Below are 25,246 nucleotides of genomic sequence, written 5' to 3' on the forward strand. Positions count from 1 at the left end.
GCAGGTGCAAGGGACCAAATGATGCTGTCAGCCTCATGGTCCAGTGTACTAACATGCAGCATGACCTCCATCAAACCTCTACTAACTTTCCATTCAGCTTCCACTGGAAGTGTAAGGCACCCAGCATCTTCCAGGGTAGCTTCCAGGACATGCATAGAGCAACACATACCCTGAACTGGGGATGACCAGATCAGGATTGACCTCTTCCTTTCACAGGTGAAGAAGCTAAAGGAAACATGTGTTAGACCCTGATTGGCTCCCTTTCAGGCGACCATACCTACATGATCCATTCAAGCGAGGAGAGGACACCAACTGAGGAGCTACTAGTGGTCAAGCTGTCCATCTCCTTTAACGACTGGGTGTCTACCCAATTATTTTGTGAGTGGGAGAGGCACAAAAAGTAACCATGGGACCAGTATTCATGCTCAGTCTTGAAGGATTTCCTCAGAAGGGGCTTCTTTGCTCGGTTCATCTTCTTTAGAGCTCGAGCCGCACGCAAGCTGCAGTCAGACGCCTTAAAGGTATTTGACTTCAGTGAAATGCCAGGCTGGCGCTGTTCTTCGCTCCAGCCAGGATACTAGAGACCCCTTGATTCCATAAACACTCATATTCTCTGAAACATGCTGCCCTGGACTCTCAACCTTTTCTTTCTCCGCATCTCTGCTAGAAGAGACTAGAGGGGGCAGTTTTTCCGACCAAGGGGAGAGCATCCAAGGAGGGCTTTTATCCCTCTTACTGAGAGAGAAAAATAAGTGAGGGGAAGCCCTGGTCCCAGAGACCAATCAAAAGTGTTGCTTAAGAACTGTGGGTGCCATTTAAATTTTGGGGGTGGTCCACTCTCTTGGTGACTTGGTGACACATTCGACCTTCTCCCTGCTTTTCACCAAATCTCCTCACTCTCACAACAAACTAGATCCCCTTCTACCTTTTTATTTTTTTGCATTTTTGAAGTTTGTTGTAGGTAAATATATTTTCATCATTTAATATTCATTTAATTACCATCAGCTTTTTTTCTTGTGGTAGTATCCAGGTTTTAATACAGCAGTGCTGCATTACTCAAAACCATCAGGAAACTACATTTCTGCCATTGCCTCATATTTATAAATGTGCATGTCTAAGAAGTGAAAATATTTAAGGGGCCTTTCGATGAACCGTCATGAAATTTTAGTCAAACCCTTTCTTCTCAGTCTTGTGGTACAACATGGTATGTAGAAATGGACAATCCCGTAGCTTTTGGAAGACTTTAGTTGAACTCATGCATGGACGTTTTCTTACCTGGAAACCGGCGTCACATAGTTGCCAGGAAAGACCCCAGACATTCCAGTTCTCAGGGACGTCCCCTTGAACCAACCATCCTGGCACTTCTCAATGACTCTGTACATTTCCCCTTTGCGCAGCTCCAGCTCGTCATTCTTTTGAGGCTTATACGCATAGAGCGCTAAATATCTGGAGAGAGAACATTGGGATCAAACAAAGAAACCAAGTTAGGGCTGGGCCTTAAAAGGGATGTACGACACAAGCTGTAATCTAGAAAGAGGCACTATCAACTGACAGCCATAACACCCATGTTTCAAAAATGAGGATCACGCAGAGAAATAACAATTTTTCACTAGCATGCCACTGGCACCCAAATCTACATTAACCTCATGCGCACTAGCGGAATTCCGCTCGTAGGCTGAGATTTTTAAAAGCGCATGTTACGTGACGAGCTGGGCTCGTCATCAGCTTGCAAGGAGGCTACGCCATGACGAGCCCAGCTCGTCATCAGCGTGGAAGGGGTTAAAAAACTCAAACTTTGATGATATTCTCACACTTATGTCCTCCCTACAGACTCATCATAACTGGCTGCGTTTCAGTAAAAAATGTATGACTTCTGAGCTCACACCAACTTCATTCCAATTACAACTGATCTTGGTTAACGGAACTGGACATCAACTGTTTCGATCGCTCGCGAGCCAAAATGGTTAATTTCCTTTGTTTCTAAAATGGTTGCCACTAATCCATGAATTCCCACATACATGAAGCTGTTGATCTAGTGGGTTGCACTATTCTCACTCAAAAGTCCCTTTTAAGCAATCAGATTTCATACCAACCATCCACGGTTTTGTAGTCTCCAGGCCTTCTCTAATGCCTTATTCGCTTTATCACCTAAACCTTATCTGGCTCATTTGAAGGCAGTGCTCCACTCATCTACATTACCCATTTCTGACTCCAAGAAATTTAAACAGCAACATGTTCAACCTCACCTCCTGACCTCCAGAACCTGCCAACCTGCTTATCGCCACTCTTCCCTAAACAGATCCACTGTCAGAAAGAACCTCAGAAGCAAAAAGACATTATATTTGGAGACAAAAATGTCCTGATATCCTTCACTGGACCTACACTTTTATTATGCAACTCTCACTGACAAAGAAACGGTGGAAGCCTTTCAACAGTTTGTGAACATTTAAAAACATTGCTGTCCCACATTCTTCCCTCATTCATAAATTATTCCTACCTCTGCCTTTTCCCAAGTTGTTTCATATTAAATTATCCCTCACAAAGGCAAAGTTTATATTGGTATTTAGAAAATTGGAATGTTGAGAGCTTCACTGAAGACAATGGAGTAGCTCGGGGCTTATAATGCCTGGTATAAGCCAGGATCTCTAATGTTCCAATGTTTGTATTCATGTTTCTAACTTTTTCATTTTAAACATTCTATCCTGAGTGGGTGGAATGATGTAAGAAGCGTATAGCCCTTATGACTCAGTCTATACTTGTTGTTAAAGGCCCTCACCCTCGCTACTGGCCCTTGCAAGGGTTCAGGGCCTTTAAGAACCGGTATAGACCTGCGCAGCGGGCTATAAGGCTAAATTAATGCAGCCTTCAAGCCTCATGTAGCGGGCTCTACCGGCCATTAAAGGCCCGGTCCAGAGTTAAAGGCCCGAGCCAAAGGCGAAGGACTTTAACAAGGGAGCGGGCCTTTAATGGCCAGTAGAGCCCACTATGGAAGGCTCTAAGGCTATTAGACCATTCAACCCCTAGAGGGCATGGTGTTCTAATTTGTAAAACGAAGGCCTCACGGACCCCGAGGGGGTTGAAATCCCTTCGGGCTCCATGAGACCTTTTGTTCACAGCAACTGCTGTGAACAAACATTGGAATGTTGATGCTTCGGGCTTCTATCAGGCATTAAAAGCCCAGGTACTCCATTGTCTTCAATGGAGGGCTCAACATTTCAATGTTCTAATATTGCTTATTAGCTTGTACCTTCTCCCATCCCCCATTTTTAGGTCTCGCCTGTCGATGCGCATGCGCATCGAGCAAGGCGAGAGTATTGCGAGTTATCCACTCTTTATCTACACTGCAAGGAATCGTGGCGATTCCTTGCAGTGCCCGTGACTTTTAAGGTCAATGCGCATGCGCATTAAGCTTATGCGCATGCGCATTGACCTTAAAAGTCACGGGCGCGTGCATGTCCGTCTTTGTTTACCCGCTCCGCCCCCTCCCGCCGTGTCGCCTTGCCTACTCTCTTCCACAGCCTCCCCCAGCTCCGCCCCCTCACTACTTGATTGCACGGCCGCTAGGCCGTGCCTCCCCTACTCTCCTCCCCCCTCCTCCTCTCCTCCCTTGCCTGCCTGCCGCTAGCCTTGTTTTTAATCGAGCGTGTTTTGTTCCGAGCCAGAGCAGTCGACTTGTCATTTGAACGTACTTGTCCGAGAAATATATTCGTTGTAAATCTGCCAAGATCGGTTCATTAATGCATGAATATTTCATGCAGGCGCGGGCTGATAGAGGCTTTGCGGATGCGCTCATTGTTGTGTCTCCTTTGTACATCCTGATAAGCGGTATCTGTCTCTTGTTGTCTTTCTTAACATCCCACATTCGGGTTGAGACACTGCAATCATTGGTACCACAACAGAGGAAGTCGAAGCCCGTCCCTTTTCATTCAATGTGTTTCGCCTGCTCAACCTTGTCAGCGCGTGGCACTAAAGAAGCGTCGCAGATCTGGCTCGGAGGTAAAACGCTGTGAGCGCAACAGCCCCCAAAAGCTATGCACGTCCGTCCGTCTTAGTTTAATTTAACCCGCTCCGCCCCCTCCCCTTCCCGCCGTGTCGCATTTCTCCTCCCCCTCCCCCGTCCGTCTTAGTTTAATTTAACCCGCTCCGCCCCCTCCCCTTCCCACCGTGTCGCATTTCTCCTCCCCCCTCCCCTCTCCTCCGTCCGTCTTGTTTTTTTTCTAATTTTCAATTCCCTTAATTTCTTTCCTCAAAATTTATTTAGACGCCGTTTGTTTATTAGAGGCGCATTCGCCTCTCAGCATACGCCCGAGCCATACCTTTTGTGCATGTGTTTTCGCTAAATAGCAAGCATGCGCTGGTGCTATACACTGAAATGCCACTGGAGAGCAACATTCGTTTAGCATGTAAAGTTTACGGCAGCACATGCGCACCTTATGCGGTAGCCAGGTCTAATGGGGGACATTAATTTACTCAATCTGGGCAAAGACATTCATTGGACTACTGTTTCCGGTTCTGCAGCCGCTCTCACCTAAGATGGCGATCATGGCAGTCCATGAGTGCTTTTATATGAGGGCGACTCTTCGCTTTTGAGTATCTACTTTGGAGAGTGGCACACTAATTCTGTGGAAATATTTAGCATTTTGGAAGGGCGATCTGAAGGGGGCCCAAAAACGGTTGCACGCAAGCAAAGGTATGGTCCTTATATGCACAGAAACAGCGACCAAGGAGCAATGGGTAGTCTGTCTTCTTTGTCTAGCTCCCAGTCCTCCCAGAGCAGTCGTGCTGGGAACAGTAACTAGAGCTATGGCCTTGCAGCCCAACCTAAGTCTTGCGAGACCCAGTGGGGTCCGCCTGCCTCACGCACCTTGCAGTGAGTAGTGACACATCTCCTGCAGCTTATTTTCTTATTGCCATCTAAACTAGCGCTTTTGGTCCCTGCTAAGGTGCTCCTTCATAGCACTGTGCTTCTCTGGCCCTTGTTCTGGTATGGTTTATACGGCAAATACTCTAATCATAACCCACAGGCTTCCAGCTAGTTGATGCTCCGAAGCGGGGCTTCTCACTGTGTGAGAGTAAATGTGTAAAAAATAAGTGCCCACCGTTTCTCGTCTGCAAACATATGTTCATCGATGTCTTATTTCTTGTGGGAAGAACGGAAAAACCATATTTTTAGAAGCACGTTGGTCCGTTCACAGTAGAAAATGTATTGGCTTTTCTTTTCCATAGAACATGCTGCGTCCTAGTATATCAGTGCAACTCTTTTGGTGATAGTTACAAGTGTTATCTCCTAGAACCACCCTGTGGCGTTCATTGCACATGACTTGAAGTGCCTGTTACCTTAACGTATTAAAAGACGTGTTTCATTAAGAAAACCTTTTACTCGGCTAACAATGGTTTTGTACAATACACTGCTTTAAGTTGGGATAAAACAAAACGTGATGTGGCCAAAAAAGAACATACATCCTTTCTAAGAGGCATTGCAGGTGTAATTAAGGGTGTTGCTCAAAACAAGTTCAAGTTTTACCATTTGCCCCTCCCCTGGAGAAAGGACCCCTTCCTTGTGTCCTTCCACTGCTGTGTTCTCAGGTGCTACTTTTTAGGGTCAACCTGCAACAGCTCATGAATATACACTCTTGCTAGCGATACTTTGTTGTATACAGTAAAGGGCTTGCAACCTGCCCATTGCTTACCATTTGTTAGAATCAGATTCACTCTGCTTTGCTGCATACTTAATCACCAGGAGAAGCCATGCGTCACTTCACTCGCCCTCACCCTCACTCACCCTCAACACCTCACCCTCAACCTCAAACCCTTACTCTCACTCACCCTCACTCACCCTCACCCTCACTCACCCTCACTCACCCTCACTCTCAACCCCTCACTCTCAACCCCTCACCCTCACTCACCCTCAACCCCTCACACTCACCCTCACTCACCCTCACTCACCCTCACTCACCCTCACTCACCCTCACTCATCCTCACTCACCCTCAACCCCTCACCCTCACCCACCCTCAACCCCTCACCCTAACTCACACTCACCCTCACTCACCCTCCACCCTCACTCACCCTCAACCCCTCACCCTCCACCCTAACTCACCCTCAACCCTTCGCCCTCAACCTCTCACTCACCCTCACTCACCCTCAACACCTCAGCCTCACCCTCACTCACCCTCACTCACCCTCAACCCCTCACCCTCACCCTCAACTCCTCACCCTCACTCACACTCACTCACCCACCCTCACTCACCCTCACCCTCACTCACCCTCACTCACCCTCACCCTCACCCTCACTCACCCTCAACCCCTCACCCCCACTCACCCGCACTCACCCTCACCCTCACTCACCCTCACTCACCCTCACTCACCCTCACTCACCCTCACCCTCACTCACCCTCACCCTCACTCACCCTCACCCTCACTCACCCTCACTCACCCTCACCCTCACTCACCCTCACCCTCACTCACCCTCACTCTCACTCATCCTCACTCACCCTCACCCACCCTCAACCCCTCACCCTCACTCACCCTCAACCCCTCACCCTCACTCACCCTCACTCTCGCTCATCCTCACTCACCCTCACCCACCCTCAACCCCTCACCCTCACTCACCCTCACCCACCCTCAACCCCTCACCCTAACTCACCCTCACTCACCCTCAACCCCTCACCCTCACTCACCCTCAACCCCTCACCCTCACTCACCCTCAACCCCTCACCCTCACCCACACTCACCCACACTCACCCTCACTCACCCTCAACACCTCAGCCTCACCCTCACTCACCCTCAACCCCTCACCCTCACTCACCCTCACTCACCCTCAACCTCATGCTAAAGATTTACAAAAAAACCCATAAACAATTCTAAAAGCACTAACTCTAATGCTGCGAGACCTATTGCATTTCTAATGCTTGTTATTCTAATTTCTGTGTACCATGCCACTTGGTTGTGTAGTAATCTCTGATCTAACAATGTGTTAGTTGTAAGCGTGCTGGTTACCTACCTGGGTAAGAGTTGCCCTCTATAAAAGGAAAACTATCTGACAAAATAAACAAGCCACTCCCCCATGTCATAATTTCTGCAAAATCGTAGGGTAGCGGAAGTGACATCACATGACATTTGAGCCCATTTTATCATTGTAAAGCAGTCTTCATTGAAAAGCAGAGGGAGCAAAAGATTAGTACGGCTGGTAACAAAGAGAAACATACCACTAGCTTCTATAACTAACAACAGCGTAAGGGATTCTTAAATGTAAATAATCACAGATTATATTGATAAAATAACATCACTTTCTGATCACTCCACAGTAGAAACAACCAAAGTGTAAAGCATCACAGATAACATTGATTAAACAGCAGCACTTTCTGGGAACTACATAGTAGAAACAACCAAAATATAAAGCATCACATATTAAGTTGATTACATAACAGCACTTTCTGAGCATTCCATAGTCGAATCAAACAAAATATAAAGCACCACAGATGAAGTTGATTAAATCACAGCACTTTCTGAGCACTCCACCGAGGCAGCACGCAGCAACTGCCACCTCCGTGCCCACTAGGGGATGACATTGAACCTTGAAACCATTCTTCAAACTGCTCTCTGCAAAGCAGATTGTTTTCCTCAAAGTAGAATGCTACACAAGCCTCTGCACGCTGATGAAATACATGACAGGGTTTCTTATGGTCTTCTCCATAATTGGGGGATGTTACATTATTAACTTCAAGCAAGTACCAATGTGGCTACGAGTGAGTGCCATGCAGTGTGAGCGGATGTGACCAGTGCATAATTTGTACTTTCCATAAGCATCCCACAATCAGATGAGCACATCTTTGTTGTGTTGTTTCTGTATTATGCAAACAAATAATGCTAAAATAATGAAAATCAGTTTGTAGAACTCTTGCTGCTGTGATCTGTGGCCATCTAGAAACTGTACTCAGATGATAAAAGTGCTAGGCTGCTCCTTTGTTTATTGGCTCAATTCAGCAGATTCTGTTCCTTCTTTGCAGTCAGTAAATAAACAGTAGTGGTGGGCAGAATGTGGAACATTTGGTTACCACTCCCTTGGGCACACTTAGGCTGACACACTTGGCATCATGTGGTACAAAGATCTACACATGCAGTTTTATTTCATTAGTTAGCAGGCGGAAGGAGACATCCAGCAGGTCCCCTGCACAACCAGATGGCAGGTACACGGCGGCTCGCTGCAGGTCTGCTGGGAAACATTTGTCGCATAATCATCACGAAACGGGTGAGTTCCAAACACATGAAGAGATCGTGGGGCATATTTACAAGGGAATATCGCCACCAGAACGTCACTTTTAGTGATGCTCTGGTGGCGATATCCCCTGCTCCTTGTTTGCAAAGCGGCGTTAAGCCACTTAATGTGGCTTAACACCGCCTTGCAAGTAAAACCCGTTTTCACGCTTCACTTAGTGTGACAGGGTCATGCAATGGGAATTGCTGTCGGCGTTCTGCCGCAACACCCATTGCTTATTGACGCTGCCTCATATTTACAAGCATGGGCCAGTGCCAAAAACGAAGGCCAGGTAAGGGTCTTTGGATGGCGATATGAGGAAAATTATTCATTTACCCTCATATTTGGCTATTCTGCAGCACACATAGAAACAGCAAATTGCCTTTAAAGATTGTTTATGTGCAGGAAGGTGTCCATTCCTGCACATAAACTATCTCTCCTGCAGCACAGGCACCAGTGCAACATGCAGCAAGGGTGTCTGCTCTAGGCAGCTTTTTTAGCACGAGCGCTAGGAGAAGCGCAGGGGTATGCCATATTTTTGTAAATATGGTCCATCCCTGCATTTAAAATATGTCGGAGCGCGGCGTTACCAAAATTGGAGTACAAAAAGGGGGTGGTGATGGACGGAGCATCGGAATCAATCAAACACTCACACCCAGTCAAAAGATCTGGGTTTAATCCATCACCATTCTTTAGCCCACTCTGCCACCCCAGTTCAGACATGGCTATATGCAAATCAGTCTGACTCTGTGCCTCATGGGAACAGTCCAGCCCGAACTGCCAAGCCATGTCTTCCCTGGACCGGAAACAAGCTTCCGAGGACCGGTTTCTGGCATTCCAGCCGCCTTCAGCCCGGCTTGCTTGAATCCAGTGGCAAAGTGAGCAAGGGACTCACGTCTGAGCATACCCTGCCACACTTATGGCGGCCCAAAGCAGTACAAAAGGGGGTGGTGGTGGACGGAGCATATACCAATATTGGAGCAGGACCGCTCTCCGACATTTTATTGTAAATATCCCCCCGTGTTTCTAAGCACATTATTTATTAATACTTCACTTGTTGAAGATGGGTTACAACAAGATGGAATACCTTCTTTTAATATCTTATCACAGAACGATTTCATCTGGCTGCACTGCATCTTTTGGGAGGGAGTTGGACTCATCTGCATATTAATAGACAGGGCCACTGGAATTATGTGGCAGGGAGGACCAAGTTATGTGGCAGGGTGCACTAAAGTATGCAGCAGGAAGAAAGCAAATTTGGTGGCGTAATGCAGCACATTTTGAAGCAGTAATACTTCACTATTTTGTCATTTTTACATATGTAAACAGTGTAAGGCCAATGGATGCACCTCATTAATATCCATGTAATACCTACATAGAGCTATCAGCAACTGAACAATGACCTGCCTCCGTGCAACAAAAGTCCTTATACGCAGCAACACGTCTGACAGCGTTTTTAGGAACCTTTGATCTGCTTGAGGGATGTAACGATTTTTTGTTAGTATCTGCAAATTATGCAGGAAATAATGGATTATGCAAGTGTGGCAAATCCTTAAATATGAAGAACGCTGTGGCCGCAGAATTGTGCAGTTCTAGTAGCCCTGAATATTGGTCTTTCATGATGTCTGTGTCAACGTACACTTGCTAACATTGCTGTGTCCTGTCATCCCTGTCGCATGTTTTGTCTACCTGACTTGTGATGTAACTGCCCAGTAAAATAGAATATATGCAGGGCCACTGGAATTATGTGTTGGGGAGCACTGAGTTATGCATAAGGTTTGTCTAAATTATGCTGGAAGAAAAGGAAAATTATGCAGCATAGTGCAACACATGTGTTGATAGCATTACTGCATTATTTTGACATTTTTACACATGATAATAATGTCTGGGCAAAGATTCCACCTCATTAGTACCAGTTTAACAATCAAATACAGAAATAAGCAACTGAAAGATGACCAGTTAACCTTTCAAAAGGACCTTCCGCTGCGCACAAACACGTTGCCACATTTTTAATAACTTTTGATCCATTTGAGCAAGAAAAACTGTTTTTTTGTTAAAACCTGGAGATTATGCAGCAGATGACTTACCTGCTGACGCTGCCACAGACCGGACCCTTCTTTCCAGGCTGCAGGGGCACCGGAGACAAGCCGCCACCGCCGAGAGTCATCCTTTGCACAGACTGCACGCGTCGCCGCTCCGGGACTTCAATTCCCGGCAGCCTACGCGGCGGCGCGCTTCACAGTGACGCGAGGGCGCCAGGAGGCGCACAAAAGCGGCGCTGACACCGGCGGAGCAGGGGGAGCCATCCACTTACCTGCTGACGCTGCCACAGACCGGACCCTTCTTTCCAGGCTGCAGGGGCACCGGAGACAAGCCGCCACCGCCGAGAGTCATCCTTTGCACAGACTGCACGCGTCGCCGCTCCGGGACTTCAATTCCCGGCAGCCTACGCGGCGGCGCGCTTCACAGTGACGCGAGGGCGCCAGGAGGCGCACAAAAGCGGCGCTGACACCCGCTTCGCGGGACGCCCGGACGAAGCCCGGACAAAGGGCGGGCCGTCTGAGGCCGTCCGAGGTTGGCCACGGTTGGGTTGGGCCAGGGACTTTGCTCTATTCACTCCATCCATAAGCGCACAAGGCTGTCAAGGCTCACGAAGCTCCAGGTAATTAGTAACCTTACTATTTGTAGTACTTGTTTTAGTCCCAAGTGGATTTCTGTTGGCAAATGCCTGCAAAAAAGCAACCCACACCTTCTAACACAATGGAGAACTATCTCGTACAGGTTGTGACAAAAATCAACACTGATAGAAGGGCTTCACTGGGTCTGGAATCACCACTACAATCACCATTAGTAGATATAGAGAACGAGGACTCATTTGCCTTGTTAAACAATAGCCTCCTCGGTGGGGCACATGCCTCCCTCCAGGATTCAAATTGTATTCAGCCTAGCGGCATTGTTGCTAATAGAGAAGAAAATAGTGACATAGATGCACCAACTGTGCTTTCCGTTAATAGCGAGTCTGCTATTTCTACCGCTCCCCCCATCCCCGCACCTAGGGTTTCAGGGGGTAAAAGGAAAGCCATACAAAAGAGAGGAGGCTTAAGGTCATCTAAAAACAAAGTTGCGTCGCCACCAAGGAAATCTACCGACGATGAGGAGGAGGACTTGACTGGGGAAACTTATGTGACTCTTTCCGACGATTTATTGCAAAAACTTTGTTGTCTGATGGATCCAAAAATTAAAGGGATGGTAAAACCCTTAATCAGTAAAATCGACAAATTAACTGCTGAGGTTAGCAAACTGGAAGGTCTATTGGGTAAAACCTTGGGAGAGGTGAGAAAACTACCAGAAGCCATTTCAACATGTGTCCAGCCTCTGTTGTCAGAAATTAAATCTACCCACTCTGATGGTGCGTCTTCTGTTGTTACACAAAATCCCCCGTTGCCCTTATTGACAAACTTATCTGACAGGCCTCCCGGGGATGTTTCATCTGCTTTACCTTATGGGGAATTAAATACCACGAATGGAGCATCAGAGCTCGTCGTTGAAGCCTCACCATTAGTTCTCGTTCTTGCTAATGTACCCAAATTAGCCCCCGGCGACGTTGAGTCGACTGCGTCATTACTCAACAAATCATTGTCATGGCTAACTAACAACATGGCCATAACACCCTGGGGTAAGGAGCAACTTGCGGAAGAACTGGTGAATGCACGAAGGGTCGAGTGGATTGGGAACAGGGCAAAAAAATTCAAGGGGGATTGCGTTGTACTTAACTTTACTGACCCCGAGGTCCTGCCTAACATTTTACCAAACCTCCACCCGCCCCAGAAAAGATTTACCCCTATTGTTCCTCTGACTTTAGATTTCTTTTATCCTAGAAAAGGCAGAGGTCCTAATTGCAGCACTCTTAGAACAAAATGGAACGTTGTAACTAAGAGGGGCAGCAAGAACTCTGATCTTGCTGAGTGGGGTCTAGGAGTGGAAAATAGATTTGCTGCACTCTCCAACCTAGACGCTTGTGATTGACTACCATGCACCCCTACCACCGTGCTGCAAGTTCCTATGGCTGCTAACTATACAGTGGTTTCGAGTTGTCCTCAATCTGTACAGGATGTGATAGACACGACTGTATCTAGAGCTGGTGTAGTTATTGCAAATCCTAATGAAACTGGCAATGTTGATCTGTTGTCATCAGGGTTGGATTATTGCACTCGTTCTATAACAGCAAACACAACTGGGAATTTATTGTCTTGGAATATTGCGGGCCTTTGTTCTAAAATGGATTGTGGTGAATGGTCTGGTTTTGTCAGCCAATATGATGTCTGCATTTTCCAAGAAACTTGGGCTGTAGATCCTGTATTTGCACTTGGTTATCTGAATTTCTACATCCCAGCTACGAAGGGTCCTAAAGGGCGACCGATGGGGGGACTTACGATATGGGTGCGCCAGGCTCTCATGGTTGATGTGAGAAACATTGAGCTCCATCTAAAAGACATTCAGCTCATTCGATTAAAGGGTAGCTCATCTACTTCCATGGATATCTACAATGTATATGCCAGGGGGGGAAATGCAAGGAAATCTGAGGTCCTTTTGTCTCTGTACAATCTATTAGAAACTCATTCATCAGGGAATAACATATTAATAGCCGGCGACCTAAATCGCACTTTTGAGCCTTTAGACACTGGCGATGTACAATTGGGATTGGAAGAAGACACCCTATGGGATATCCCCGCTCTCAATGCAGTCCCAATAACTCGTTGGACTGAGGACATTCTTGGCCTAAACGCTATGTGTTTTGAACATGGGTTAAGGGCCCTGAATGGCCGAACAAAGTCTGACAGAACACCAGCCATGACCTTTAACAATGGAAGAAACAAGAGCCGTATTGACTACGTAATATGTAGTATGTCTCTATGGCCAAAGGTCATTGATATGGCTGTGTTGGAAAGGTTAGAGAGCGATCACGACCCTTTATGTGTCCTTCATAATTGGTGGAAGCCCGATGCCGTTTTAAATACCTGTGCTGAACCCCTCCCGTCTTCGATTATACCCACTAATGATATGCGCAGGCTGAGGTGGACCAGTGTTAAATCTGACCTGCTGGCTTTGGGAAAAATAAATATGGCAACTGATAGGGCCATTGTGGCCCTTGAGGGTGTGGTCGGGTTACCTTCTACCCAGAACATAGTAACTCAGGTCCACAATTACCTTTTCAAAGAAATACAACGCCATTTTTTAAAATCGACTAATAACAAAAAGCCAGGGAAACTTAGGCCAGCCAAATGGTATAACCAAGACTGCAAGGGGGCCAGGGCCCATTTATGGGCCGCGATTAAAGATAAAAACAAGGAGGCCATTAGGATGGCTAGGGTACAATATAAATCTTCAATAATTAAGGCTAAAAAAGTTTGGGATGAAGCTCATTGGAATATGTTACAGAGTGCCAGTGACCAAAATAACTCTAGGTTATTTTGGCATATAGTTAAATGGGGCCATGACAGGATTGAAGATGCCTCCACAAATAATGTCCCCCAGGATGCTTGGGTAAAATTTTTTAGTGAACAATACGCATCGAGCAACCTGGCTACGGATAGCGTTTGTGTACCCCATGAAACGATGGAAGCTGACACCTTTACGCAGCATGAAATAATGATGGCACTTAAATCTGTCCATCAAGGTCGTGCTCCTGGCATCGACGGTGTACCTGCAGACGTTTTTTTAAACGACACTGCAAGGTGGTCTAAATACATCCATCTGCTAATCAACCACATCGCTAGAGGTGCAGATATCCCTGTGACATGGAGGGGTGCCGTCATCATCCCAATATACAAGAAAGGGGATCGTGCTCTGCCTAGTAATTACCGTCCGATCAGTCTGATCGATACTGTCCAAAAGATAGTCGGTCGAGTAATTGTAAATAGGCTGCTTGATTGGGCTGAGGATAACAACATCTTATCCCCCTTCCAGGCTGGCTTTCGCAGGGCAACCAGCACTGTCGACCAAGTCTTCCGCCTCCAGCTGATTCAGTGGAGGACCGTGGTGCTAGGCGGAGGCAGCCTGTACGCAGCATTTGTTGATCTGCGGGCTGCCTTCGACCTGGTACCAAGGTCAAAACTGTGGGAAGTTCTTGTGACACTTGGGGTCCCCGGGGAATTGTTGTCCCTAATCATGCGGCTGCATGAGGGCAATTATGCCAAAATTCGCTGGGGTGGGTATGGTAATGACACCGTCGAATTTCCAGTTGAGCGTGGGGTTAGGCAGGGTTGTTCAATGGCGCCTACCCTGTTCACTCTTTTTATTAACGGTGTGGTTTCCTCCATGCAGTCCCAGGCAGTTGATGCTCCTTCCCTTGCAGGTGAAAAAGTTCCAATTTTAATGTTCGCCGACGATACTTTAATTTTATCAAAAACACCAGCAGGGTTGCAAAAAGCACTAGCAATATTTGATGATTTCTGTGTAGCTCATGGACTGGAGGTAAATGGGTCCAAGACAAAACTAATGGCCTTCAACCCTCACAGAAATTTTAAATCTAATATTTCGTTGAGTGGTCGTACCCTGGAGGTTGTTAAATCCTTCACCTACCTAGGGATACATATTTCCAACGATAACAGGTGGCAGTCTCACCTTAATATTTCTATATTAAGACACAAGCAAATAGCTGGCACAATCATTAAAGAGCAAAGGAAATCGTTTACTAAGCCCATCAAACCACCTCTGATAATCTATGAGGCAAAAGTAATAGGGTCTGCCCTGTATGGTGCGGAACTATGGGGGTATGAAAACCTTCAGGAGCTCCAAACCTCAGAAAATAAATTTTATAGGAATCTGATAGGCGTCCCCCAGAGCAGCCCGCAATTGCCTCTAAGATATGAATTAGGCAGGAGAGCAATTTCTGACAAGGCCAAACTACGCCCGATTTTATATTGGCGTAGGCTTTGGACCACGCCAGAGCTCTCTCACTATGCGAATGGGTTTAAAGATGTTGTCACTAGAGATTGCTACAACAAAATTAAATGGTTTAAATCATTGAAGACTGCCTTGTTCGATATAGGACTTAATGCTCTTTGGGTTGACCCAGCCGGGGCCCTATTCCCTTCTAAGTCTACTATAAAAAGTATCTACTGGGAACATGTTGTTAATAAAAGTATGCTTAGTTTAAACAGTGGGTCCATGACCACTAGCTACTTAGAGACCAAGCTGTACCCAAATTATGAAATGTATTGGGATTACATATTAAAGCCCATGGACAGGAAACTGCTTTTTCAATTGAGGGTTGGTTCCTTGCCTTTATCCAACTTAACATCTAAATGGAAAGCAGGGGGCGTGACTACCTGTCCTGCCTGTGGGGTAGGCAATGAGACCCTTGGTCACTTTCTGTTCTCATGTTCAAGGTACTCTATTCCTAGGAGAGTTTGGTTGGCCCCAATGTGTAGGAGCCTAGGAACAAGAAATAGCATGGTAGCACTGCGGATTTTAAGAACTACATCTGCTAATTGGATTATTACTGCCATTGCGAAGTACCTGGGGTGGGCTTGGGTTTTAAGACAGAGAACGATTAGAGGGCAATAACTCAATCTGTTGTTTACAAGATTATTAGTACACGTCTATTCTCTGTAACAAGTTATGATATACTCAGAGACTGCTAGGCTTTAGTCTATTCTCTGGGAAAAATGATTATTTGGTCAGAGACTGCTAGACTTGTATTCATCTTTTACCCTTTATAACATATTCAATTTTAATGTATCATCGGCTAGAAATTTTATGATATATTGTCTTTTTTAAAAATTGCTTATTTATGATCACTATTTTTGGCACTTTTTCATATTTATCCTGCTTATGATATTCTTTCATGTATTGTGTCTTTCTAAATATCAAGTGTGTGCTCAAGTCTAATATGACGTTGTAAATTTAATTGTTTTTTATTATATGTATGTTTGTCTGCTTTTATGAGTAATACTCGAAATAAAGCACTTTGAAATGAAATGATAATTATGTGGCATATGTGGAAAATCCTAAATTGTGTGAAAACGGCCTTGGCCATAGAATTGCATAATTCCAGTGACCCTGAATATATGAGATGACGGAGTCTTGTAGCCACATTTCTCCGTTAAAGATGTGGATGTCAACCGCACCGTTTTTTTTACAAGATTGTCCCGTTGCTGGGCTGTCTGCCTCCTGTAGAGGGATACCAAAAGACCTGTATTTTCCGTTATGAGGACATGAAACACACACAAGCAGGGTCAAACTGGGATCGCAAACCAGCCCTTACAATTACGTCCGACCGGCCTGGCGAGGGAGTCTGGTGGGAACAATGCTACTGCGCTTTTGTAACAAGGGGCAAAACCTGCCCCCAGTAATAAAATCGGCCCTGACTGGTCCAAAAACGGCGCCTAACCCTTCCAGGCCACTGGGGAAACACCTGGTGGTGCCTGCTACGGCCAGTCCGGCCATGCACACAAGGGCAGTTTAAGACACCACTCGTGATCGAGCGAGATGTCCCTCGCACATAACATGAGGTATTCCCAGGTGACTATGAGGGTGTCAGTGTTTGTTATAAACTGATTGGGAGGGAAGGGCTGAGCACAACAGGAACCTTGCGAAACACAGATTTAGAAACATGTTCAGTTCTAGAGATGCTAAATTAGGGCTGTGAACAACTCCAGCGCACGGGCCCTCAATAAAGAGGGGATGGGCCTCAAAATCTTCATTCCACATTAGCCAGACTTTGAGACCCCTTGTGAAGCAAAATAATTAGCTTCTGCAATTTCGCTGTATGAACATAATGAAAATATAAATTTGTGGCTTCTGGAATTTTTGCAATTTACTTTCCACTGCTGCTCTGGGATTCGGTAGATGTTTTAATTGTTTGGTATAGCTGTATTAAAACTTAATATAAGAGCAAAGACATTATTTGAGAGAAACTGGTGAGGTTTAGTCCTTTTTTTACAGTGATCATCGAGTAAACTGTATTGTATGGCATTTAAATTGCATTTATACAGCATTACTACTCATGACAAAGCGTTGAAGCGCTTAATGGTCATTACATGTCCACTACATCCCTGAAGTCATAAATACGTTATAAAATCGTATCTGAATGAAACATCTGCTGGTGAGCGTGATCTGGGAACATACTGCCAATTTCCTGTACTGATCCCGGTTCTGATCATGGTTCAACGTTCAGTCTTGTGTTGATATCATATACCCATCCTGCCAGAAAAGTTCAAGTTCAAGTTCAGTAATTTGTAGAGCGCACTACTCACCCAGAGGGTCTCAAGGCGCTTGGGGGAGGGTGGGTACATTACTTATCGAATAGCCAGGTTTTTAGTTGCTTTCTAAATGAGAGGTGGTTCTGTGTAAGGCGGAGGTGAGTGGGGAGAGAATTCTAGGTTTTGGCCGCTAAGTAGGAGAAAGATCTTCCTCCCATGGTGGATTTATTGATGCGGGGAATTGCGGCGAGGGTTTGATTGGATGAACGTAGTTGGCGGGTGGGTGTGTAGAAGGACAGTCGTTTGTTGAGGCATTCGGGTCTTAGGTCGTAGAGGGCGTTGTGTGCGTGGGTGAGGAGACGGAACGTTACTCTCTTGTTGACGGGAAGCCAGTGGAGATCTTTCAGGTGACCGGAAATGTGGGCTTGACGGGGGATGTCCAGTATGAGTCTGGCTGAGGCGTTTTGGATGCGTTGGAGTTTTTTCTGTAGTTTGGCTGTGGTTCCGGCGTAAAGGGTGTTTCCATAATCTAGTCGGCTAGTAACTAGTGCGTGGGTGACTGTTTTTCTTGTATCGGTGGGGATCCAACTGAAGATTTTTTGGAGCATGCGTAGGATGTTGAAGCATGATGATGAAACGGCGTTGACTTGTCTGGTCATCGAGAGGGAGGAGTCTCGGATGAAGCCCAGGTTCCGTGCGTGATCTGTAGGTATGGGTGCTGTGCCCAGAGCCTGTGGCCACCATGAGTCGTCCCATGCAGAGGAGGACGATCCTAGGATGAGGACTTCCATTTTATCCGAGTTTAGTTTTAAACGGGTGTTCTTCATCCATTCGGCTACTTCTTTCATTCCTTCGTGTAGATTGGTTTTGGCTGTGTTGGGGTCTTTGGTGAGGGAAAGGATTAGTTGGGTGTCGTCAGCGTAGGAGATGATGTTGAGGTCGTGTTGTCGCGCGATGGTTACGAGGGGACTCATGTACACGTTGAAGAGGGTGGGACTGAGTGATGATCCTTGTGGTACGCCGCAGATGACTTCGGTGGCCTCTGATTTGAATGGGGGGAGGCGGACTCTCTGTGTTCTTCCGGCGAGGAATGAGATGATCCAGTCCAACGCTTTTCCTTGTATTCCGACGTTGCTGAGGCGTTGTATGAGGGTGTTATGACAGACTGTGTCGAAGGCGGCGGAGAGGTCAAGTAGGATGAGGGCAACTGTTTCTCCGTTGTCCAGTAGCGTTCGGATGTCGTCCGTAGCAGCGATGAGGGCGGTTTCAGTGCTGTGTTTGGCTCGAAAGCCGGACTGTGATGGGTCGAGTGAATTGTTGGATTCAAGGAAGGCGGCGAGCTGGCTATTGACGGCTTTCTCGATGACTTTGGCCGGGAAGGGGAGGAGTGAGATGGGGCAGTAGTTCTTAAGTTCAGAGGGGTCCGCTGTGGGTTTCTTAAGAAGGGCGCTGAGTTCGGCATGTTTCCAGCTTTCTAGGAAGGTAGCGGGGTTGATGGAGCAGTTAATTACATCGCGGAGGTGGGGTGCGATGATGGAGTCTGCTTTGTTGAAGATGTGGTGGGGGCATGGGTCAGTTGGTGAACCTGAGTGGATGGAGTTCATCAGACGGATGGTGTCTTCAGTAGTGATTGGGTTCCAGGCGCAAATGTTGTGAGAATGCTGTTTTGGTTCGGAGGTGGGTGGAGTGGGTTGTTCATCGGACATGTTTTAAAAGCTGTTGTGAATGTCGGCGATTTTGTTGTGGAAGAAAGATGAAAGAGAGTCGCAGAGGTCTTGGGAGGGAGTGATGTTGTTGGTGCCGGCGGTGGGGTTGGTAAATTCTTTGACGATGTTGAATAGTTCTTTGCTGTTTTGGGCATTTTTGTCGAGTCGATCCTTGAATGCTGATTTCTTGGTAGATCGGATCATTTGGTGGTGTTTGCGGATGGCGTCCTTGAAGGTGGTCAGGTTGTTGGTAGTTGGGTTTTTTCTCCAGGTTTTCTCGAGGGTACGACATAGCTTCTTGCATTTCTTAAGGTCATCGTTGAACCAGGGGGCCTTTTTGCTACCTGGTTTGATCTGGTGGTTTTTCAAGGGTGCTAATTCGTCAGCGCTGTGAGTGATCCATTGTGTGAGTTTGGTTGCAGCTTGGTGTGGGTCCGATGCTATGGCGGGGGGGTTTTGGTTAAGCGATGTGAAGAGTTGGTGGGTGGTGATTTTGTTCCAGTTTCTTCGAGGAATAGGTTGTGGTGGGATGTGAGTTGTGGTCTTTTTGTAGCTGAAGTGAACGCAGCTGTGGTCCGTCCAGTGGAGATCTGTGGTGTGATCGAAGGAGATGTGTTTGCTGGAGGTGAAGATGGGGTCGAGCGTGTGTCCGGCAAGGTGGGTGGGGTTGTCAACAAGTTGTTTGAGTCCGAGATTTGCCAGGTTGTCCAGAAGGGTGGTGCTGTTGCTGTTGTTTTTCTTTTCCATGTGGAAGTTGAGGTCTCCCAGTAGAATGTAGTTCTCGGAGATGAGGGCATGTGGGCTGATGAAGTCAGTGATGTCTTCGTTGAATTGTGTGCGGGTTCCTGGTGGTCTGTAGATGAGGGTGCCTCTAAGTGTGGTCCTGGGGTCGGTGTGGATCTGGAAGTGAAGGTGTTCGGCGGTCACGAGGTTATCGTCGGAGCTGGTCGTGATCCGGATGGTGTTCTTATGGGCGATGCCTCCTCCTGTTTGGTTGGTGCGGTCTTTTCGGATGATCTTGTAGGTGTCCGGGATGGCTATGGCGACGTCGGGTGCTGATGAGGCGTTCATCCAGGTTTCTGTAAGGAAGGCGACGTCCGGTGATGTAGTGTCGAGTAGGTCCCAGAGTTCAGTGGCATGTTTGTGGATCGATCGGGTGTTCAGCAGGATACACTTCAGGTGGTTAGAGTCGGAGTTGTGTATGGAGGGGGAGGGTTTGGCATGGGTCCTGATGCAGGTGAACTTGCAGGAGTGGCAGGCGAATGGTCCGTGGGTGTGTCCTGGGGAAGCTACACAGCATTGAGGGGTGCGTCCGGGGTTAAGGGCAAGGAGAGTAGCGGCGTCATACGTTAAGTGAGTGGAGTGGGTAATGCGAGGACCAGTGGGTCTTGCGCTGTGCGCGGTCCAGGCGCGGACGGGCATAGACGGGCTTACCTTTGGCGCACCTTCGGCGCACATGGGGCGCGTTCGCTGCGCGTGAACGCTGCACGAAAATGCATCTGTCATAAATGGTCAGTGGAGGGGGCGGAGCGTGGGAGGGGCAGCTGGGAGGCGGGAGCGTGGGGGGAGGGACGGGCTGGAGGCGCAACCAAATGGCAGCAACAACAACAAAAGGCAAACAGGACGAGATTGGGGCACGCTGCAACTAATGCTTAAGGGCACAAACAGGCACAATTAATCTCAGGGGGCAATGCGAGCGGTGGAGCGCTGTAATTATAATACCGGCACTATCAATAACAAGGCAATGCACAGGCACAATCAATGGTCGCAGGCAAGGCACAAATAGATTATTGAGGCACCGAATCGTTTTGCCAGCAGCGCTACGATACCAGGACGCGGGGTGGAGCGACTGCTTCTGCCGGAGACAGGCTGGTCACAGCGCTTCGCCGGACGGGACGTTCCTGGTAGCTAGTGGGTGGGAGGGGCAGCTGGGAGGCGGGAGAGTGGGGGGAGGGACGGGCTGGAGGCGCAACCAAATGGCAGCGACAACAACAAAAGGCAGACAGGACGAGATTGGGGCACGCTGCAACTAATGCTTAAGGGCACAAACAGGCACAATTAATCTCAGGGGGCAATGCGAGCGGTGGAGCGCTGTAATTATAATACCGGCACAATCAATAACAAGGCAATGCACAGGCACAATCAATGGTCGCAGGCAAGGCACAAATAGATTATTGAGGCACAGAATCATTTTGCCAGCAGCGCTACGATACCAGGACGCAGGGTGGAGCGACCGCTTCTGCCAGAGACAGGTTGAGCAGAGGGAAAAGTTCAAGAAGTAATTTCCCAATGGCACAGTTTGGCCACAAACTGCGGACTGCATTGAAAACAGAGCTTCGAGGCGCCATTTTCCAACTTGAACACTAGAACACAAACAGGGCGGGTGTGTTTCTGATAACAAGGCCCAGGATCCGCCCTTCAAGGAAAAGGCCGCTGTCTCTGCCCCTTACTCAGATTTTTAGTGCAGCATTTATTGGTGGTGTAGTAAAGCCAAGATTAGATCCACGTCTACTACTTTCATGTTCATAATGAATCTACTGGACCACAGCGAGTGGTGTGGGTTATGGTGTTTACCTACTCTAGGGAACAGCCTGAGCCTGTTAAATTGAGCCTGTTATACGTGCTACCAGGCTTTGCAGACGAGGAAATAAATGCAGAAGGAGATAGTGGTGCCTGTTATCTCACATATCGTTATAGGGAGCCTAACTTGTAACAAAAACAGTTATACAGTTGCATTATAAATAACAAAACACACCAACATCTTTTCTTGTGGGAAAACTGTTGCAAGTTTATTTGCATTCTTGTTATGCATATACACAGGTAGGGCTATCTTACTGGTGATCATCAGAGTGCAGAGCTGTGAAGGACTAACCGCTGACACCCCTCCTGAAACAATCTCCGGCCACCTGGGCATTCTGCTGCCATCTCATTCTTTAACCAGTGCTGTACCTTACGTATTGGGGCTGCGGCTCACTGCTTTTTTAAGTGTTTTCTGCACCCGTGCCACCATGGGGCGCGGTAAGGCCAACCCCCAGCTGTCTGGACACCAATCGTCCCTTACGGGATGAAGGGGTCGCTGTTGGGTTCTTCTCATGGCCCCCTTATGGCATGAGGATCTCATTTTATATTGGGGGCATCTTGCCCCTCTAATGGGGTATTGCTCGCCTTTTTTGCATAAAGATCACCCGTAAAACCCTCCAAGGCTCAGTGTGGCTTACCGCGACCCTGAGTCCCCCACCTGTAGCTCTAGGGTTCTTTGTGACCATTAACTGACTGTCAAATAGGTAGGTACTGATGAGGCTGGCCTTTGCCCCTTTGGTACTGTCAGCCCTTCCATCATAGTTTGCATTCTCCTCTACCACCCGTCTTTTTTTTTGTCTTTTGTTTTTAAATCTCTGCCTATGGACGGCTACCGCTTTGGGCTTCTGAAGTGCTGCCATCCTTGTGTCGAGCAGATCCCAAAGCACAACCTGGGAGTTGAACGTCTCCCTGTCTGTGTGAGCTGTTAGCCTTCTGCTATTGCGGACTTTCTGTATATGTTACTGTCTGCCCACTTATGGTATAGTTGACACTCTGTACCTATACCATGTCAGTTGGAGTTCCTTTGCATGCCTTGTTGCCCATAGTTGAGCTGTGGTCTTGAAGCCTAGACTCGTATCGCCTTGTCTTGTGCTCATGTCATTTAATTAATGCCATCTTACACCACAGTATCGCATAAGGTCTATTTTGTCTGCTCTTTGGCAAGGAGACCTAGTCATCTGACTTGCTCCTTTTTTTGTTTTTTGTTTTTTTTGTTCTATTAACCCACTTGGAACCACTTATCCTTTTCTTACTTCAAGTTTATATCTCTGAATGCACTGTAGGCCACCTTCCGGTTTGGGAAGACATGGCTTGGCAGTTCGGGCTGGACTGTTCCCATGAGGCACAGGGTCAGACTGATTTGCATATAGCCATGTCTGAACTGGGGTGGCAGAGTGGGCTAAAGAACGGTGATGGATTAAACCCAGATCTTTTGAGTGGGTGTGAGTGTTTGATTGATTCAGATGCTCCGTCCATCACCACCCCCTTTTGTACCACCTTCCGGTTTGATGAAGTGGGTGATTTACCAATATTGGTTCTGTTATGGAGCACTCTCTTTTGTCGCTGTTGCACGTTTGGACTTTTAAGGGGAAGAACCATCCCATTGCCTCTGACTTGAGTGCACTGCGTCCATGGCTGTCGTAATAACCCACTTTCGCTCAACAAATCTTGTGGTCATATACTAGCCTATTTCCACTTTCCATACTTGCCCTCTGAAGGCATAGCGACCTTCGCGAATGGACATGATATGTTGGGTCCATGTAAAATTCAATGTTAGTCCCTGGTGCTTAGATTGGACACCTCTTGCATGACTGAACTATCTATGTGCCACTCGTGCAGACCATTTGCAATGATGGTCTTCCCCCTCTGCGACATACCCTGGCCTGCGTTGGTCATTCCAATGGTGTTTGAGTTTGCTGTCTGTTTTTTGTGATCTTGGTGTGGCCATAATGCAGTCATTGTAACTAGTTCATTTTCTGAATATGCTCTATGTTGCATGCTCTGATTGTAGCTAAAGCTGGTCCTTTGTTAATGCATGTGCTATGGACCCCTCTTGTGCTGTTGTTGCACTATCTTTAGTTGGGGGTGGAGGCAGCCCTCCTCCACTGCTCCAAAAGCCTATGCACCTTGCCCTTGGCTGTACTGACAACCGCTTCCCCTAGGAAAGATTTTAAACTTTCTCTGCTGGTTGTGTAATGCTAAGATGACCTTCAGCATGTACATACTATGATAGTTGACTGTAGGCTACACGTCCATCCCTTATGCTTAGCTATCACACTGTTTTACAGGGCTACATGATGTCACCTGTGAGACCCATCCATGTCTCCTATGCGGGCACTTGGCATCTAGCAGCTGCTCATCTGTTGCTCTAGACAGAACATTAGTTCATTCTCATCTTTTCACTGGGCTCTCTTCCCCCAACTTTGTGCTCGGTGCCTATCTTTGAAGTCCCCTCTGCTGGGGAGTTTGTACTGTAATAACCATGGGGAAGTGAAAACTTGTAAGGATGGAGTAGAGAAAATGAAAGCTTATGTTACTCGGGGGGACTTCATTCCAGAACTGTAAGAGGCAAACGTTGCTCATAGTTGCACTTGATACATTGAAAGTACTCCTTCCCTCATCATCAACTGCCGGCCTTCCCTAATTTATTCGTTTTGTTCAAGATTATATTATACAATATTCTTTAATTTCTAAATACATCCTGTTCCCGCCGAACTCATGAGAAACGTGTGCCAGCTATGTGTATGGATGTGATAGAGCGCACTCAGCACTCTAAAATGTAGCGGTGCATTATACTCATGGTATAAACGCATTTATCTCTATTTTTATTGTGTGCAGTGTATTACGTTTATCAAATGCATTTATTCAACATCGTAAACATAGAATCATAATGTATATCTTTAAGTAGGATTTGTATGCATTAGAGATACTATCAGTTCTGTATTTATAACGTGCAGAATGACATTATATTCATATCAATGTAACGGTGTGTTGTTTAAATTGCCTGCACAGTAGGCCCAGAGCTGTAGGTTGTTGATAGTTTCGCTACTCTTGGCAGCTAAAAGAAATAATTAAATGAATAGTTTTTGTGAACAGGAACAGTATGCTCTCATCCCATTGCAGGTATAAAGATTTCAACATTGTTACTTTAGTTTAAGGAGATAACTGGAATGTCTTTCAAGAGCCTGAGAAGCGGGGAGGGAGGATATCTTCTGTGCCTGGCCTATCTACATTCCAAGGCCACTGGAAGAAAAGAAGATTTAATTAGAGAAGTTATGGAAAATTACCACAACCTTGGAGAGTGAAATAATTTGTCATGTGATACATTTAGGAGGGGGGGCTGAGTTTGTCTTTTTGTATTATGCACATGGACAGAAAAATCAGACTTCTAGATTTTCAGAGGAGAAGGAGCATCCTAAGAGCGAGCTCCCTAGTCCTAAGCTATTTTGACCCATTTGACATGAGTACTTCTTAGGAAGTCGACACGTGCTGACACCTT

The 25,246-nt window shown here is 46.8% G+C and overlaps 1 protein-coding gene across 1 annotated transcript in view; it reads right to left on the reverse strand.

Moving 5' to 3' along the window:
• Positions 1-1,275: 1,275 nt before the first annotated feature.
• Positions 1,276-25,246, reverse strand: part of LOC147659558 (E3 ubiquitin-protein ligase SH3RF3-like) — a gene marked incomplete at its 3' end in the record, with an annotated part of 384,439 nt that continues 360,468 nt past the window's right edge. The window contains exon 5 of the mRNA XM_086951650.1: positions 1,276-1,446. Coding sequence (XP_086807776.1) covers positions 1,276-1,446 — 171 coding nt within the window. The remainder of the gene's footprint in view (positions 1,447-25,246) is intronic.

This window comes from Lissotriton vulgaris, unplaced genomic scaffold (assembly GCF_964263255.1).
Source record: "Lissotriton vulgaris unplaced genomic scaffold, aLisVul1.2 SCAFFOLD_1701, whole genome shotgun sequence".
Taxonomy (NCBI): domain Eukaryota; kingdom Metazoa; phylum Chordata; class Amphibia; order Caudata; family Salamandridae; genus Lissotriton; species Lissotriton vulgaris.